Consider the following 14684-nt stretch of genomic DNA (forward strand, 5'->3'; position numbering starts at 1 on the left):
AAGTGAGGTGGAGGGGGGTAGCTGTCAAGCCAATGTGTCTGGCCTTGATTGGTGGTAGTCCTGAGTCCTTCTCAAAGTGGGCGAGAGGGGGATGATTGGGCAGTAGAAAAGTGACAGATTTTGAGATCGCTGAGAAAATTAGGTGAGTGACGTAATTCACGACTGACGTTTCAGTCAGCTTGCTTCTTGTTCGTTTGTTCTTTTGTTTTGTTCTTTTTTGTTCATGTCGTCACCCATGCGTGAGTAATGTGACGTAAGTTTAGTACTATGACCAAGTCGAAATTTCGGATAGGACACAATAACAATTCGGTCCCTTCAATTTCGTCTTATCCGGATTGGCCTGTATCTTCTGAAGGATGTCGGGTGGAATTATTATTGCCTGGCATTTGATTGCTTGTTAGAGGCTTGGCAGGAGAACTTCCATGTAAAACCCAATTGTTTGTGGGTTCAGCATTCAAAAAGAATTTAAAGTTCTAGATTTGTTATTCACACTACCTTTCCTTGCCAGATGCTTGACACGGCCAAAAACATCACAGAGAAAAAGGACAAGAAAAGCAAGTCTGGGTTCCCCACTCTGTTCCGCAAGAACAAGTCCAGGGACCCCTCGCCCAACAACACACGCACACGCTCCACCGAGTACTCCAGTCTGGATCGCAAGCACACCTCTGCTCGCACCGGACATCTGGACAAGAAGAAGAAATCCCCCACCAAGGGTGTGCCTCCTGTGAGTCATGTCGGACAATCTGTATCTTCTTAGTCTGTTTTTGTCTTACACTTTCTTCTTCTTCTTCTACGTTCGATATTCATGGCCGTCATGTCTTCAGGTCAGGTCAGTGGCTGCCATAAAGTCAGCAGTAGTCTTACATCCTTTTTTTCTGTGCATGCAAGAAATAAGGGGATGGATGACAAAAGGTTGAAGCGTGCATATTCTTTTCTTTGCTTGCCTAACACTTTATCTCAGGGAAAAAGTTATCAGTTGACAAAAATATCTCTGTACATTTATGGTTTAAACAAAATGTTATTCAAAACAAATGACATGCTACAATTAACAGTATGCAACTAGGACACGAACTCAAGCAAACAAGCTTATATTACGTAAATTTATGGTGCGGCCAGGTGCATGTGACAGGACTGGACGGCGAGGACATGGACTTGGACAAAGAGTTCATCCCCTACGAGTTCCAGGACGCTCTGGAGACTCGACAGGCCTTCTCACACTTCTCAGAGGACTCTGAGGGTCAGTCGGAGGCGGAGCTCAACGAACTGAACGCCATCGCTGAGCAGATGGAGGAGTACTCGTACTCTGTGCGCATCTTCCCCGGACAGGACCCGGCCCACGTGTGGGTGGGGTGGGTGACACCCAGCTTCCACTTCATGGAGAAGTCCTTTGAGATGAAGAAGGTGCGCCACGTGGTCATCTCGCAGCTCGACATGGACTACAAGCTCAAGTCAAGGTTGGTCCTAGAAGTTGGAGAATGATTCTTTGTGAGAAAGATTGACAGTAAAATATTTCAAAGGCCTTATAAAGTCGAAGCAGAACATAGCACTTGTGTTGTTTTTCTTTTCTTTCTTTTTAAAGATTGGAGGATTTGTTTACCTTTTATTGACTTGTAGATGCAAAAAGCCCCTTTCCCTGTATCTTGTGACTTAATTTGTCAGCTTTGCTTTAGTAGAGCTTGTGAATTTACCTGCATGATAGCCTTAGGACTGTTCCTTTTTGAAGTCTACTTTTCTTACACTGTAGAGGTCATGGAACACGGCTTGGTGTAAAACCTCAACATCTCTCTTGTATCGTTTACTTGTTTTAGCGTATCAGCAGTTAATGTCCCTAATAGGCCTGTGAGAACGTTAAATAAAGTTATTCAATATCCTTTTCCTGCAATTTTAAAGAGAAAATTTGTTTGTATAGAATTCAATAAAAATATTAGTTATTCTTTGTAGTGCTCAAGTTCAGTAAGCCAGTGATAATCTTTGTTAAATTTTTGGAGATTTCACTGTTCTTTTTACATTTAGTCAATTTTGTTGTTTTTTCCCTCAAACAGTGTGAGTCGCAAGAACTGCTACCTGATGTCAGCTGGTGACCTTCAGCAGCGCTACGCAGATTCCAACCAGGAGATGTCCTCCAAACGAGCATCCCCAGGCCTGGTGATTGGCTGCTTCATCGACACCGCCAGCGGCACGCTCAGCTTCACTGTCAACGGCAAGGAGGTCGCCAACAAGTTCGGGGTAAAAACTGTTGCAAGAATAATTACAAACAACAGGATAAAGGAAGAATCTTCCATAACAACAAAACTGTTAAAAAAGGAATGATGAACAATTGAAGAAAAAAAGAATGTTCCAATGCAACAAAACTGTTAAGAAAATGAACTATGAACAATCAGGGAAAAGGAAGAATATTACATATCTGTTGGTGATTGATTGTCATTTTTAGTGTGCATTCAGAGATTGAAATCCAGGATTTAGCTTATCTCAGCTTTGCCTGAGAGAAATGCTGCAAGCAGAGTGCACAGTGTTACTGAACGTTATTTTGATTTTCTCTTTATACTAGATGGAGCCAGGTTCCAAGCTTTACCCCGCTGTGATCTGTGAACCGACCAGCAAGGAGATGTTCCAGTTTGAGCTGGGCAGCACTAGGGTAGGTATACTGGGATTAGATCATAATTACCATAATTAAACGTTATTCTGTGGCGGTATTCATCGCCAGATAGCAGTTTCAGGGCGCTTTAGAAAAAGCATTTAACATTTAAGATTTCACACACATGATATCACATTTTTGGGAGGTAACACAGGACTTCTGTTTGTGTCAGGCAGTGTATTATTGCCATTAGAATACGTAGCGAGTCTGATTAGTTTTTCTACCATTTCTGATTAGTTTCTGTGTTTACATGGGTCAAAGAAGGAATTATCCGATTGATCGGACAATGGAGACAACTCTTTCATATAAATGATGTCCCATGGTTGACAACGTACGCCATTGTCGGAGCATTTTCGTCGATTGAACAACCAAATTAATTAATTATGCTTCAGTTTGAAGCTCAATCCGACACTTAATTTCACGACAAATGTTCTTTGGCTTGCTTACATGAACTTGTATCAAAAATAAGCAAAGAATGTCACTGGATTCCGAGCCATGAACTCAACATGCTAAAGTTCAAGATTACCAATAATTCGTGTTGTTAAAGCCTTCTGCTTTAATAAGACAGTCTTCTAGATGGTCGAACGAGTAGCAAAGACCAGCACGTCCGCGACTTTTTAATGTTCCAAAAAGTACGTTGGCAAACGGCGGAAACGTGTGACGTAAATTTTTTAATGACGTTCCCGTACATTTAGATCTGTTGAATGACTAACAAAATGCTGATGAAAAACAACCTTCCGCACACACCAGTTATGAAATTGATAACCTTGCAACACGCAGGGGACTTTCTTGGCAACGTACCATACCATAAAGAAAATATCATGCGTGACAATTCTGTTTTTAAGGTGGCGTACCAGTAGAAGTACGCTGACTGAGAAGCATGCTGTGTGTACTTTCACTTACTTTTCTATACACCTGCAACTATTGTTAAAATAATAGGCTAACAGCACGCTATTAACATAAATACCACCGTACAATACCGTCAAGTGAGCCGATGATGACCAAAATTATCACACGAAGGCGATATAATTTTCGTCCGCGGAAAACACGTCTTCTCGCGCTGCGTTCAAGACGGAAAAGGAAGTTGGGAGGTTTAACTCCCTTGAATTATCGTAGGTTTGACTTTCTACAGAAAAGCGACCAAATTATCTTTTCCGATTGTCTTACGGAGGTCTCAGCTGAACCAGGTCATAACCAAATTTAAGTAAAGACTTAAATTGTTTTAGTTTCTTATTTTTGTATGCTTGATTGATAGTTAGTTTGCTTGGTGACAGTTAAAATCAGAAAAAAGTCAGTTCTCAAGATGCACTCCTTTTTGTGTGCAGACGACACTCCCTCTGTCAGCGGCAGTGTTCCGTGGCCCCAAGTCACTGGTACCCACCTGTCCCCCTCGCCTGGACGTGCAGGTGTTGAAGCGCTCGCTGTGGTCCCGCGTCCCCAACACTGCTGTCAGGACCTCCAACCTCAAGCTGTCCGACATCAGGGGATGGAGCATGATCTGTGAGGAACCAGGTACGTCTTCATTTCATTCCAGTTGTGTTCATTTCGACATTTGTTTTCAGTTGTGTTAATTTGATTTGATTTGTTTCAGTTTTGTTTATGTGAAATTTAGCTTTATTGTACACTTTGTATGAAGAGTTTCCATGAATTTGCAGTGTACAGCTGAGGCTGCTCATTGCAAATTTTATGAGAAGGTATGTACTTCATCTGTTCCCATGAGAAGAATTGTCTTGATTTTCAAGAAAGCAGGGAGGTACTGCTCACAAATCTTCCCCCTTAATTAAGACTGAAAATGCCAAAAGGCTTTGCAATAAAAAAAATCAGAGGTATTTTACAGTGTGAATGACATATTTTCTGAGGCTAGGTTATCATATAAACGTGTTACTTGTTTCAGTGAGCATGCTGGCAGTACACGTCCCCGATGAGGATAGAGCCCTGGACGTTCTGGAGCTGAGTGAACACAACTACCTGCTGGAGTAAGTTCTCTCAAATTCAGATTTCATTTGATTTGTGTGCCTTGAAAGATCAGGAAAGTAGTGAGAAAATCAGAAAAGAGGTTGTAAAATTACTTAAGCATATTTTGAACAACTTTTTGCAGTGCAGTTAGTGATGTCAAACTCTCACTCTTCACCCCAGATTAAGATCCTCCAGAGACAGAGTAAACTGCTCATCTGTCAAAGTGTTTGAAAACGGCCATACATTTACTCATGTTTTTTTGGTAGAAAGTGGCTCCGGGTGTGTTTAGCACACAGCAAGAACAACAACCCCGAACTACGAAATTCTATAGAAGGGCAGAAAGAGACCCTGCTGTATCTATGAGAGAAGTGTTGCTCTACCAGGTTATTGGTTCCAACTGGTGGTGTACAGCAGTGTCCAGCGCACACCAACACAGACATGTTACAATGGTTACGTTGCTCTTTATCTTCAGCTTCCACACCAAGACACTGGAGTTGTACCAAGCAGTGTCTTCCCATGGCAACCACAAAGTGGCCAACTTCCTCATGCAGCACATCGACGAAGGACAGCTCATGTACACCATCAGGAGTGAATGTGAGTTGCGCCACTTTCAATCCTTTTCATTGAACTGTAATCAGATCTACTGCTTAGCATGTGTGGATTTTCTGCTCTTTCTTTTGTAACTTCTCTCTTGCAGCGATTCTCATTGTCTCCCAGGTACGGATATATTCGTACCCACTCATATGGCTCTATTTGACCTGGTACGGATATATCCGCTCAGACTGTTAGCTTCAGTCGCTTCCTGTAACGTCCATCTAACGCCTGCATTCCAGCGTGTTGATATACAGTTACTTCACAGTTACTACAATTCTGAGTGCCCTGCTGCAGCACAGCTGGTCTCGGCTGGAAAAAAAACTTGGTCAACATAGGTGGGGTAGAAAGGGTTAACCATTTGCCTCCCGCACAAAATTGCAGTCTCTTTCCATGAGATAATACCAAACAATCGAATGAAGCAAGGCTTACTCTCATCAAGCCATGCCTTCTCGTGGTACAAAAGTGGGAAAGCAATTTTGCAGATGATTCATGTGGCCTTTACGGATTCTCGATATGGATTCTTTAGCGGATTATATGGGGTGCCCTGGGAGTAGGAGGCATTGGATCAATAAAACTGTTTGTGTTTCAGACATGCCTGGCAAGCTGAGGATGGGCTTCCATGATGTCCTCATCTCCATGCACCTGGACTCTCACACACGGGCCAGGTATGTTACGTTTCTTGTGTATCAGATGGATACAGTCTCCATGTCCCACCCCTGTGTGACTGCTGTGGCTTGGTTATTCTGAAAGAAGTACAGGTGACTGATCACATCTAACCACACACACACTTGGGTAGTGGGACTCTCGCGCTGCTGCTAGCTTTCCGCTGGAAGGAAGCAACCCAAATTTCCCTGCAATGTAATAATTATGTATGAAATCAAATGAATTCTTCTTCATTCATGGGCTGAAACTCCCACAGCTTTTACGTGTATGACCGATTTTACCCTGCCATTTCGGCAGCCATACGCGGCTTTCAGGGGAGAAATGAGTGAATGTAAGTGTGACTGTGTTTGTGTGTTTAGGAGGATGACGGAGAACGAGTACATCGTGCCGCTGCTGCCCAGCACCCACTCCCTGAGCCTGTACCGCAAGCTGAGCCCCACCTCCGACACCTACAGCATCAAGCACCAGATCCCCAACATGGAGGACAGCGTCTCCATCAGGCCCCAGCTCGCCATCACTGAGAAAGAGATTGAGGACAGGTAACTTGTAAAATTTGTCTTTGTTTTAATTTGAATGTGATGTTATAGTGTATACGAGCCAAAAGAAAAATGTCTGTTTGTCCCACAATCAGATAATAAATTTGTATTGAATTGAATGGAAACGGATAGACTGGTAAAGTTCCAAATCAAGAATAAAAAACCCAGAAAGTGCAATTATTGGAACGTTTAATTCAGGGCAAAAAAAACATTAAAAAAAAACTTGACTTAACGGCCTTTAAAGTTGACAAAACATGAGACACACTTTGAAGGCTGCTAGGTCCAGGTTCTTGTGAATGTTTTGTTTTGTCCTGTATTGAGTGTTCCAATAATTTAACCTAGGGTGACCTGCTGTTGCTTTCTATTGAAAGCGGCAAGGTGAGTTATCGTTCGCGGAGTTCTATTGCGCCAGTGGAACCGGCCAACCGCTGTAAATATCTGTTCGACATTTGTAACGACTGAGTGAAGAATAATTGTCGCTCAATTGCATGTTCACTAGTTTTAAAAGACTAGTAACGGAGCCTGTTAGGCTCTGTGTCTCAACAATGTATCATAGAAGTACCTTCTACTTATGACTAACTCAGTAACTTTGTTACATTCGTTTCACTTTCATTTTCACGGTTCGTTACGTTGTTCAATGTGATGAATGTATACGGGCGTAGTAATCACCCTTAAAAAAGGAAAGCCCAAACCGTGATTGAAGGTGAATGTTGAAGTTCCTGTGAAGGAAGTCTTCTTAGACGGGAAAGGTCTAAATACACGTCTAGCTCCCCGTAGCAAGAAATTGAAACTGGGGATTATGGGCATTGGCACATGCGCAGAGAGGTACTACCGACAAGTGGAGACTACTCCCCTAAATGGTATACTGACGGAAATCTAGAGTTAGCGACCTTGTTTACAGTCTAGTACTTGTAACATAGGATGCTTCTCAGTCTAGCACTCGGACGGGCGCTGTGGCGGGGTGGTAAGACGTCGGCCTCTTAATCGGAAGGTCGAGGGTTCGAATCCCGGCCGCGGCCACCTGGTGGGTTAAGTGTGAAGATTTTTCCGATCTCCCAGGTCAACTTATGTGCAGACCTGCAAGTGGCTTATCCCCCTTCGTGTGTACACGCAAGCACAAGACCAAGTGCGCACGGAAAAGATCCTGTAATCCATGTCAGAGTTCGGTGGGTTATAGAAACACGAAAATATCCAGCATGCTTCCTCCGAAAACGGCGTATGGCTGCCTAAATGGCGGGGTAAAAACGGTCATGCACGTAAAATTCCACTCGTGCAAAAACACGACTGTACGTGGGAGTCTAAGCCCATGAACAAAGAAGAAGTCTAGCACTCGTAAGTAAGGTAACTCCTATTAGTTAAATTGAGGTGAGTATTCTTAGAAATAGTCATTTTACTTGTAAAAAATACATTTCTTGTATCTGCTTTGACTGTCTCCCTTTGTTCCTGCGGGCCTTGCCGCATTGGTTCTTTTGTTGTCTTTTTCATTTCTTGTTTGGCTTGAGTGTTTTACTTTTCTCGTCTAGGCATTAGGTGAGGAAGATATATATATCTATATACATATATGTAAAAACAGCAATATTTTGAGGGATCTTGAGAAGATATGTTGAAATACTTAACATTTGCTTGCATAGGAATTGTTTTGTTTTGTGCTAAAAGTAAACCATTTTCTTTAAAGGATACAAAAGAATGGGAAAGATTCCACGGCGCCTTACTTCCCCATGGACAAGCTGAAGTCGTTCGTCATGCAGTCCCTCACCACCGCCATGGAGAAAGGAGCTGCTCACATCCGAGACCCCATCGGTGGATCCAACGCAAACCTCTTTGTGTAAGTGGGCTGAGGCATGGGATGTGTGTGTGTGTGTGTGTGTGAGTGTGTTTGTGAGTGCGCGTGAGTGTGTTTGTGTGCGTGTGTGAGTGTGAGTGTGAGTGTGTGTGTGTGCGTGTGTGTGTATGTGTGTGTTTGTGTGTGTGTCTGTCTGTCTGTGTGTGTGTGAGTGTGCGTGTGTGTGAGTGTGTGTGAGTGTGAGTGTGTGTGTGTGTGTGTGTGTGTGTGTGTGCTGAGGCTCTGAGGAGTAAATAAAGCTTGGGACCCCCCTTTACAACCTTAACAAAATCTGAGAAAATCCGGTCCTAAAAGGGAGGAAGTCTTAAAATGTAAGTACATTATAGAGGCTATGAACACAGCATCTTCTTCGTCTTCTTCTGCATTCATGGGCTGAACTCCCATGTACACTCTTGTTTTTTGCTTGAGTGGCTGTTTTTACCCCGGCATTTAGGCAGCCATATACGCTGCTTTCAGGGTAGAATTGAGCATCTGAAGATGGAGGGTATTAACCCTTTCGCTGCCAATCAAAACTTCCTGACTGCCAGGGAATATTGGAGTTCGGGGTGTAATAATTCACAAAAAATTCTAGCTCCAAACTGGCAGTAGGTAGGAAAGTAAAACCTATGTTATTTTTAAAGGAAATTCAACCAAGAATCTGTTTTTAGTATCTAATCATGGAAATAATGCACAAGTGCAGGACGGGTATACCCGTCCTAAGGCAGTCAAGGGGTTAAGGAGGAAGTGGGGGTATAAAAAGTGGGGTTCCACTGTACTGTTACTGTTCTTTACAAGACTCATTTGTGTTGCAGGCCGCTGATCAAAGTGTGCACCAACCTGCTGGTGATGGGACTGATGGACGACGATGACCTCCATCACCTGCTGTGTCTGCTGGCGCCCGCTGTTTTTGATCACGATCACTGCCGCAGTAAGTACTTCTTCTTTGTTCATGGGCTGAAACTCCCACGTGCACTCGTGTTTTTTGCACGAGTGGAATTTTACGTGTATGACTGTTTAACCCCGCCATTTAGGCAGCATACGCCGATTTCGGGGGCAGTAAGTACAACAAGGACCATTTTAACTGTAAACTTAAGCTCTGGGGGGCGAGGGTGTAGATGGTGTTGGTTTATGGTGATTTGTGACACATCTAGGCAAAAACCATAGACTTCATAGAGTTTTGATTGTTTGGAAGAAAATCTTTGAGCTGATTTGTCTGTTTGCAGGTACATTTTGTAAGTGTGGAGTCATAAAACCAGAAGGAAAGTGTACAGGGTTTGTGTGTTTTAGTTTACAGTACAGTCAAGCAAAAAGACCTGAAGAAATCTTTGAAAGAATATCCTTGAGCTAATTTGTCAATTTGCAGGGAAAGTTTGTTACTGTGGAGTCATAAAAGCAGAGGAAAAGTCTCTTAGTTTAGTGTCAAGCGAAAATACTTGAAGAATTTTGAGGAAGAGTATCCTTTAGGTGATGTGTATGTTTGTATGTGCGGGAGGTAATGGTTGTGACTGTTGATACATGTGTGATTTTTAATGTCTTTTCACAGATCCCTCAGGCCTAGGTTTGCTGAACATGAAGCTGGATGAGCCAGTCAAACTTGAGGTACGCATTATAATGATGATAATGTCTGCTTTGTTTGACAATGTCATTTATACACACAAGAAAGACTACTTTCAAAGGACAGTGTCAGTTGTTACTACCTGTATTTTATCTAGTTTATAAGCCTTGCACTCTTTCTGTAACTTTGTCCCAAGTAGCTCTATTATTGTGCAGTTTGCTTTTGGATTTGTTTCCACTCATTTTCTGTATTTAGTCATTTACTTTTTGCATTGCAGTTACATGTACTTCCCTTTTAATCATATGCTCTGTCTTAGCAGGACACATTCAAATTTCATATCGTGAATGTTCAATTGAAATGTGAGGAACATTACTTGAAATACCTATTTGTTACTTCGACAGGGTATGCCATTTTGGTTGTTTTTGTCTTGACAGGAGACAATGTTTTATACTTGTTAAAATCAAAGTCAATGCTTGTTTTGGAACTTTATGCCTTATTTCTTTTGCCGTGTTGTTTTGCAGGTGTGCCGTGTTTTGCAACATCTGTGCGACTTGTCTCTGCGCCATCGCGTGGAATCCATCATCGCCTTCTCAGTGAGCTTTGTGGCAAACATCCAGAACGTAAGCAATTAAAGTGCTTGAATTTTGATGTGCAAAATGTTACAGGTTTATGGTTGAGGAATCCCTGAAAGATTAAGAGAGGGAAAATATAAACCATGCCGGCAGAAAAGTTTCTGCTCATAACTTAGTGAGTGAAGGACTTAGTTTTATATTTTTAGAATGATTTGCGATTGCCCAGTCAGTGTTAATACTTGAGGTTTTTATCCATTGCATTGTAATGTGCACAGGACCAGCTGAGGAGGTACAATGAGATCAAGAATGCCGACATGCCTTCAGCTGTCACTGCCAAGAAGACCAAAGAGTTCAGGTGTCCTCCGCACGAACAGGTGGGACATGCCATTTAAACGCCTGTGTGCTGTTGCCTACCTGTATTAAGAATCAGAGATATCCATCTCCTTTACGTGTTCAACTTGGTTGACTGGATACTTCTCCTGTCAGTCAACTTTTTGTGTCAAGATGTTTGGATTTCAATGTTGAATGCTAGGTTATTTTAGGAACCTACCTTGAGTATTTTTTCTTTAGTCAGGTACATGCATTTACTATAAGGAAAATATACCTTTGAACCTACCCTGGAGTATATTTATTTTTTCATTTACATGCATTTACTACAAGGAAAAAATATACCTTTGTCATGCCAGAAGGTATAGTTAGTACCAAAGGTACAGTTGTGTTTTTTAAATGCTTTCTTAGAGTAAAGTTTGATACATGCTGACACAAAAACTGTGGCATTTCAGATGCGGAAAATGCTGCGATTCCGAGACGGAGAAGACATCGAGGAGTGTCCGTGCCGAGAGGAGTTCCGTGAGGCTCTGCGAACGTTCCACACAAACCTGCTGGACCACTGCAAGATGCCGGAGCTCAACATGGAGGAAGAAACGTCCCAGGAGGTGGCAGCACCACCCAAACCCAGCCTCAAACAGCGTCTCTTGGCGCTGGTCTGGAAGTCACAGGAGCTGGAGAAAGCTGCAGAGCAGTCGGGGATGAAACCACCAGGTTGGTTTATATTTGTTGTCCGTCTGTTTTGTTTATGGGATGGATTTGTTGCAAATAAGCATTTTGGTGATGTTTTCAAGATCTTGATTGAGACTGGGTTCTTGCAATATTCAGTCTGTGTCATTGGTAGCACAGCTTGAGTACTAAAGCTTGCAGAGTAAGCTGTCGTGCATACAGCTGCTGGACACATGCACTGCTGCTTCAAGAAAAAGTCTATTTCCCTGTTAAACATGGGTCTAGAACTGATAAAGTCTTCTGTGTACTTGAAGTCTTTGAGGTACTAATTTCAGTTTAGCAGTGGGTGGAGGGAGACTGGCTAAGTGAAGACGTGTTGTAAACTCCTGCAGCATATTGCGCTGTTGCCCCAGACTGTTGAATTGTGTCTGTTTATTCTTCCTGAAGACCAAACATTTGAGCTGAATTTTGGCGCTGAGATTAGCTTGGTGCTTTGCCCATACAATGTCATTGCACACTGAGCATTCATGAAGCTGTTTCAATTCAATTCAATTCATTTCAATTTAATACAACGATTATCTGAATGTTTAACATGCATAACACACTGTGACTGTTTCCATGCGCAGACAACATGCAGAAGCTGATCACGGCCACCATGGTGCGGTGGGCGGAGGAGGACTTCATCTCCATGCAGGACCTGGTGCGCGAGATGTTCAGCCTGCTGCACCGCCAGTACAACGGCACCGGGGAGCTGATGATGGCCCTGGACAAGACCTACGTGATCAGCGTCAAGAACTGCGAGGACATCTACCTGCTGCTGAAGGCACTGGGCATCATCCGCTCCCTGCTCATGGTGCAGGCTGGACACGACGAGGAGGAGCTCATGAAGGAGAGCTTGAAGTGAGTGCTCACTGCTGGTTCTTCTTCTTCTTCTTCTTCTTCGTTCGTCTTCGTTCATGGGCTGAAACTCCCACATTCACTCTTTTTTTGTATGAGTGGGTTTTTGAGTCACTTGAGAAAAAGTGACTCTATGTAATCGGTCAGTGTTAGTCTGTCCGGCCGGCCGTCCGGCCGGCCGGCCGTCCGGCCGGCCGTCCGTAGACACCACCTTAACGTTGGACTTTTCTCGGAAACTATCAAAGCGATCGGGCTCATATTTTGTTTAGTCGTGACCTCCAATGACCTCTACACTTTAACGATGGTTTCATTGACCTTTGACCTTTTTCAAGGTCACAGGTCAGCGTCAAAGGAAAAATTAGACATTTTATATCTTTTCTCGGAAACTATCAAAGCGATCGGGCTCATATTTTGTTTAGTCGTGACCTCCAATGACCTCTACACTTTAACGATGGTTTCATTGACCTTTGACCTTTTTCAAGGTCACAGGTCAGCGTCAAAGGAAAAATTAGACATTTTATATCTTTGACAAAGTTCATCGGATGTGATTGAAACTTTGTAGGATTATTCTTTACATCAAAGTATTTACATCTGTAGCCTTTTACGAACGTTATCAGAAAAACAAGGGAGATAACTAGCCTTTTCTGTTCGGCAACACACAACTTAACGTTGGGCTTTTCTCGGAAACTATAAAAGTGACCGGGCTCAAATTTTATGTGAACGTGACTCATTGTGTTGTGAATAGCAATTTCTTCCTGTCCATCTGATGCCTCATATAATATTCAGAACTGCGAAAGTGACTCGATCGAGCGTTTGCTCTTCTTGTTACATGTATGACCGTTTTTACCCCGCCATTCAGGCAGCATACGTCACTTTCGGGGGAAGCATGCTGGGTATTTTCGTGTTTCTATTACCCACCGAACTCTGACATGGATTACAGGATCTTTTCCGTGCGCACTTGGTCTTGTGCTTGCGTTTACACACAAAGGGGGATAAGGCACTAGCAGGTCTGTACATAACTTGACCTAGGAGATTGGAAAAATCTCCACACTTAACCCGTCAGGCGCGGCTGGGATTGAAACACTCAACCTCCCGCGTGGGAGGCCGGCATCTTATCCACTAAGCTATTGCACCCGTAATGGTCAGAGATTATGCTTGCAGCTTTAACAACTACAGAAAAGCTTAGTAGGAGATTTATAAAAAGAATTGGTTGTGCTTGTGGCAAGTTATTATATAGAGTATTTTAGCATGAAACGTTGTATTTGTGTGCATATTTAGTAATCAAGTACAAAGTGTTTGAAAATCCATTAGAGATTTACTCAAAGAAACAGAAACTTAGTCACCTAATGGAGCTAGACTTTAATGCACAAATATCATGCGATCATGTTTCAGAGACCTGATGGACAACAAAGTGTTCTTCCAGCACCCCGACCTGATGCGGGCGCTGTGTGTGCACGAGACGGTCATGCAGTTGATGGTCAACACGCTCAACAAGGCGCAGCTCCAGCAGCAGGCCTCCGCCGGAGCAGCTCCGCAGGATCCCAGCGCCTCGCAGTCCCAGAAACCCCCTCACTCCAGCATGGACGCTTTGACGGAACAGAGCAAGGTGGGTGTGGAAAGAATCGCTAGAGATTGGCCGGGATTTTTGTGCTGGAATAACTTGTGCAGCCGTAGAGAGAGGCTTTGCGTTGAAAGGATGGTAGTTGCTGTGATAAAGAAGTTTCGTGTATGGATGCTGATGTTAAAAAAGGCATGTTTGAAAACGCACTCTGGCAATGATCCTTTAATGGGGATAATGGTGCGTCTGTCTGTGTTAATGAGGGAATGGAGGAATAGCATACGCATAGGTTTGTGTTCCAGTTCATCTTGTTCAAAGGATGCAAATTCTGGAGAGAGAAAAAATTAAAAGGAACATATGCTCAGATACGTGTTAAAAAGGTGTTGTCCGGGTTGATTCAATGACAGAAAGATATGCCTTGCAGGTATTTTGCTGGTGGTTCAATTAGTCAGTTGTGAATGGATTTGTGTTGCAATGTTAAAATTCATACTTGAGGGAGAGCTGTTATGTCTAGACAAGATAAAAATGCAGGCCTCAAACTGTAGCGCCTTTTAGAGTTGGTACGTTGTGCAAACAGATCTAGATAACTTGCTGTGACAACTACAGCCTATACCACATGCTTTTCACTTTCCTCTCCTGCTTGTGCTTTCCTTGCCTCCCTAGCACGCACATGCGCTGACAACATTCACAAGCCACCAATTCCTGCTTAGAATGTGTCCTGCTCAGTTGTTCCAGCTGCTTCCACTACCCTGTCTTGCTTTGAGAAAGTTAGAATAACATGTCAGGATGCTTTGTCATCTTTGCACAGTTTAGGTTCAGAAGAAAGTAGATTTCACACTGGCAGTAGACTTCTTTTAGAGTAAGAGTATGCTAATCATAAAGAGATGGTTCCATGCATGA

At 43.0% G+C, this 14684-nt stretch overlaps 1 protein-coding gene across 7 annotated transcripts in view; it reads left to right on the plus strand.

Annotated features, from left to right (window-relative positions):
• LOC138952552 (ryanodine receptor-like) overlaps positions 1-14684 on the plus strand; it is a 203506-nt gene that overhangs the window by 81458 nt on the left and 107364 nt on the right. For all 7 annotated transcript variants that reach the window (XM_070324235.1, XM_070324240.1, XM_070324239.1 and 4 more), the window contains 17 exons: positions 509-724; positions 1117-1454; positions 2043-2226; positions 2549-2635; positions 3961-4147; positions 4530-4611; positions 5064-5185; positions 5775-5850; positions 6208-6387; positions 8060-8209; positions 9019-9134; positions 9750-9805; positions 10283-10381; positions 10609-10707; positions 11116-11374; positions 11956-12229; positions 13619-13832. In XM_070324235.1, the coding sequence (XP_070180336.1) occupies positions 509-724; positions 1117-1454; positions 2043-2226; positions 2549-2635; positions 3961-4147; positions 4530-4611; positions 5064-5185; positions 5775-5850; positions 6208-6387; positions 8060-8209; positions 9019-9134; positions 9750-9805; positions 10283-10381; positions 10609-10707; positions 11116-11374; positions 11956-12229; positions 13619-13832 (2739 nt within the window). The remainder of the gene's footprint in view (positions 1-508; positions 725-1116; positions 1455-2042; positions 2227-2548; positions 2636-3960; positions 4148-4529; positions 4612-5063; positions 5186-5774; positions 5851-6207; positions 6388-8059; positions 8210-9018; positions 9135-9749; positions 9806-10282; positions 10382-10608; positions 10708-11115; positions 11375-11955; positions 12230-13618; positions 13833-14684) is intronic.

Source organism: Littorina saxatilis, linkage group LG17 (assembly GCF_037325665.1).
Source record: "Littorina saxatilis isolate snail1 linkage group LG17, US_GU_Lsax_2.0, whole genome shotgun sequence".
Taxonomy (NCBI): Eukaryota; Metazoa; Mollusca; class Gastropoda; order Littorinimorpha; family Littorinidae; genus Littorina; species Littorina saxatilis.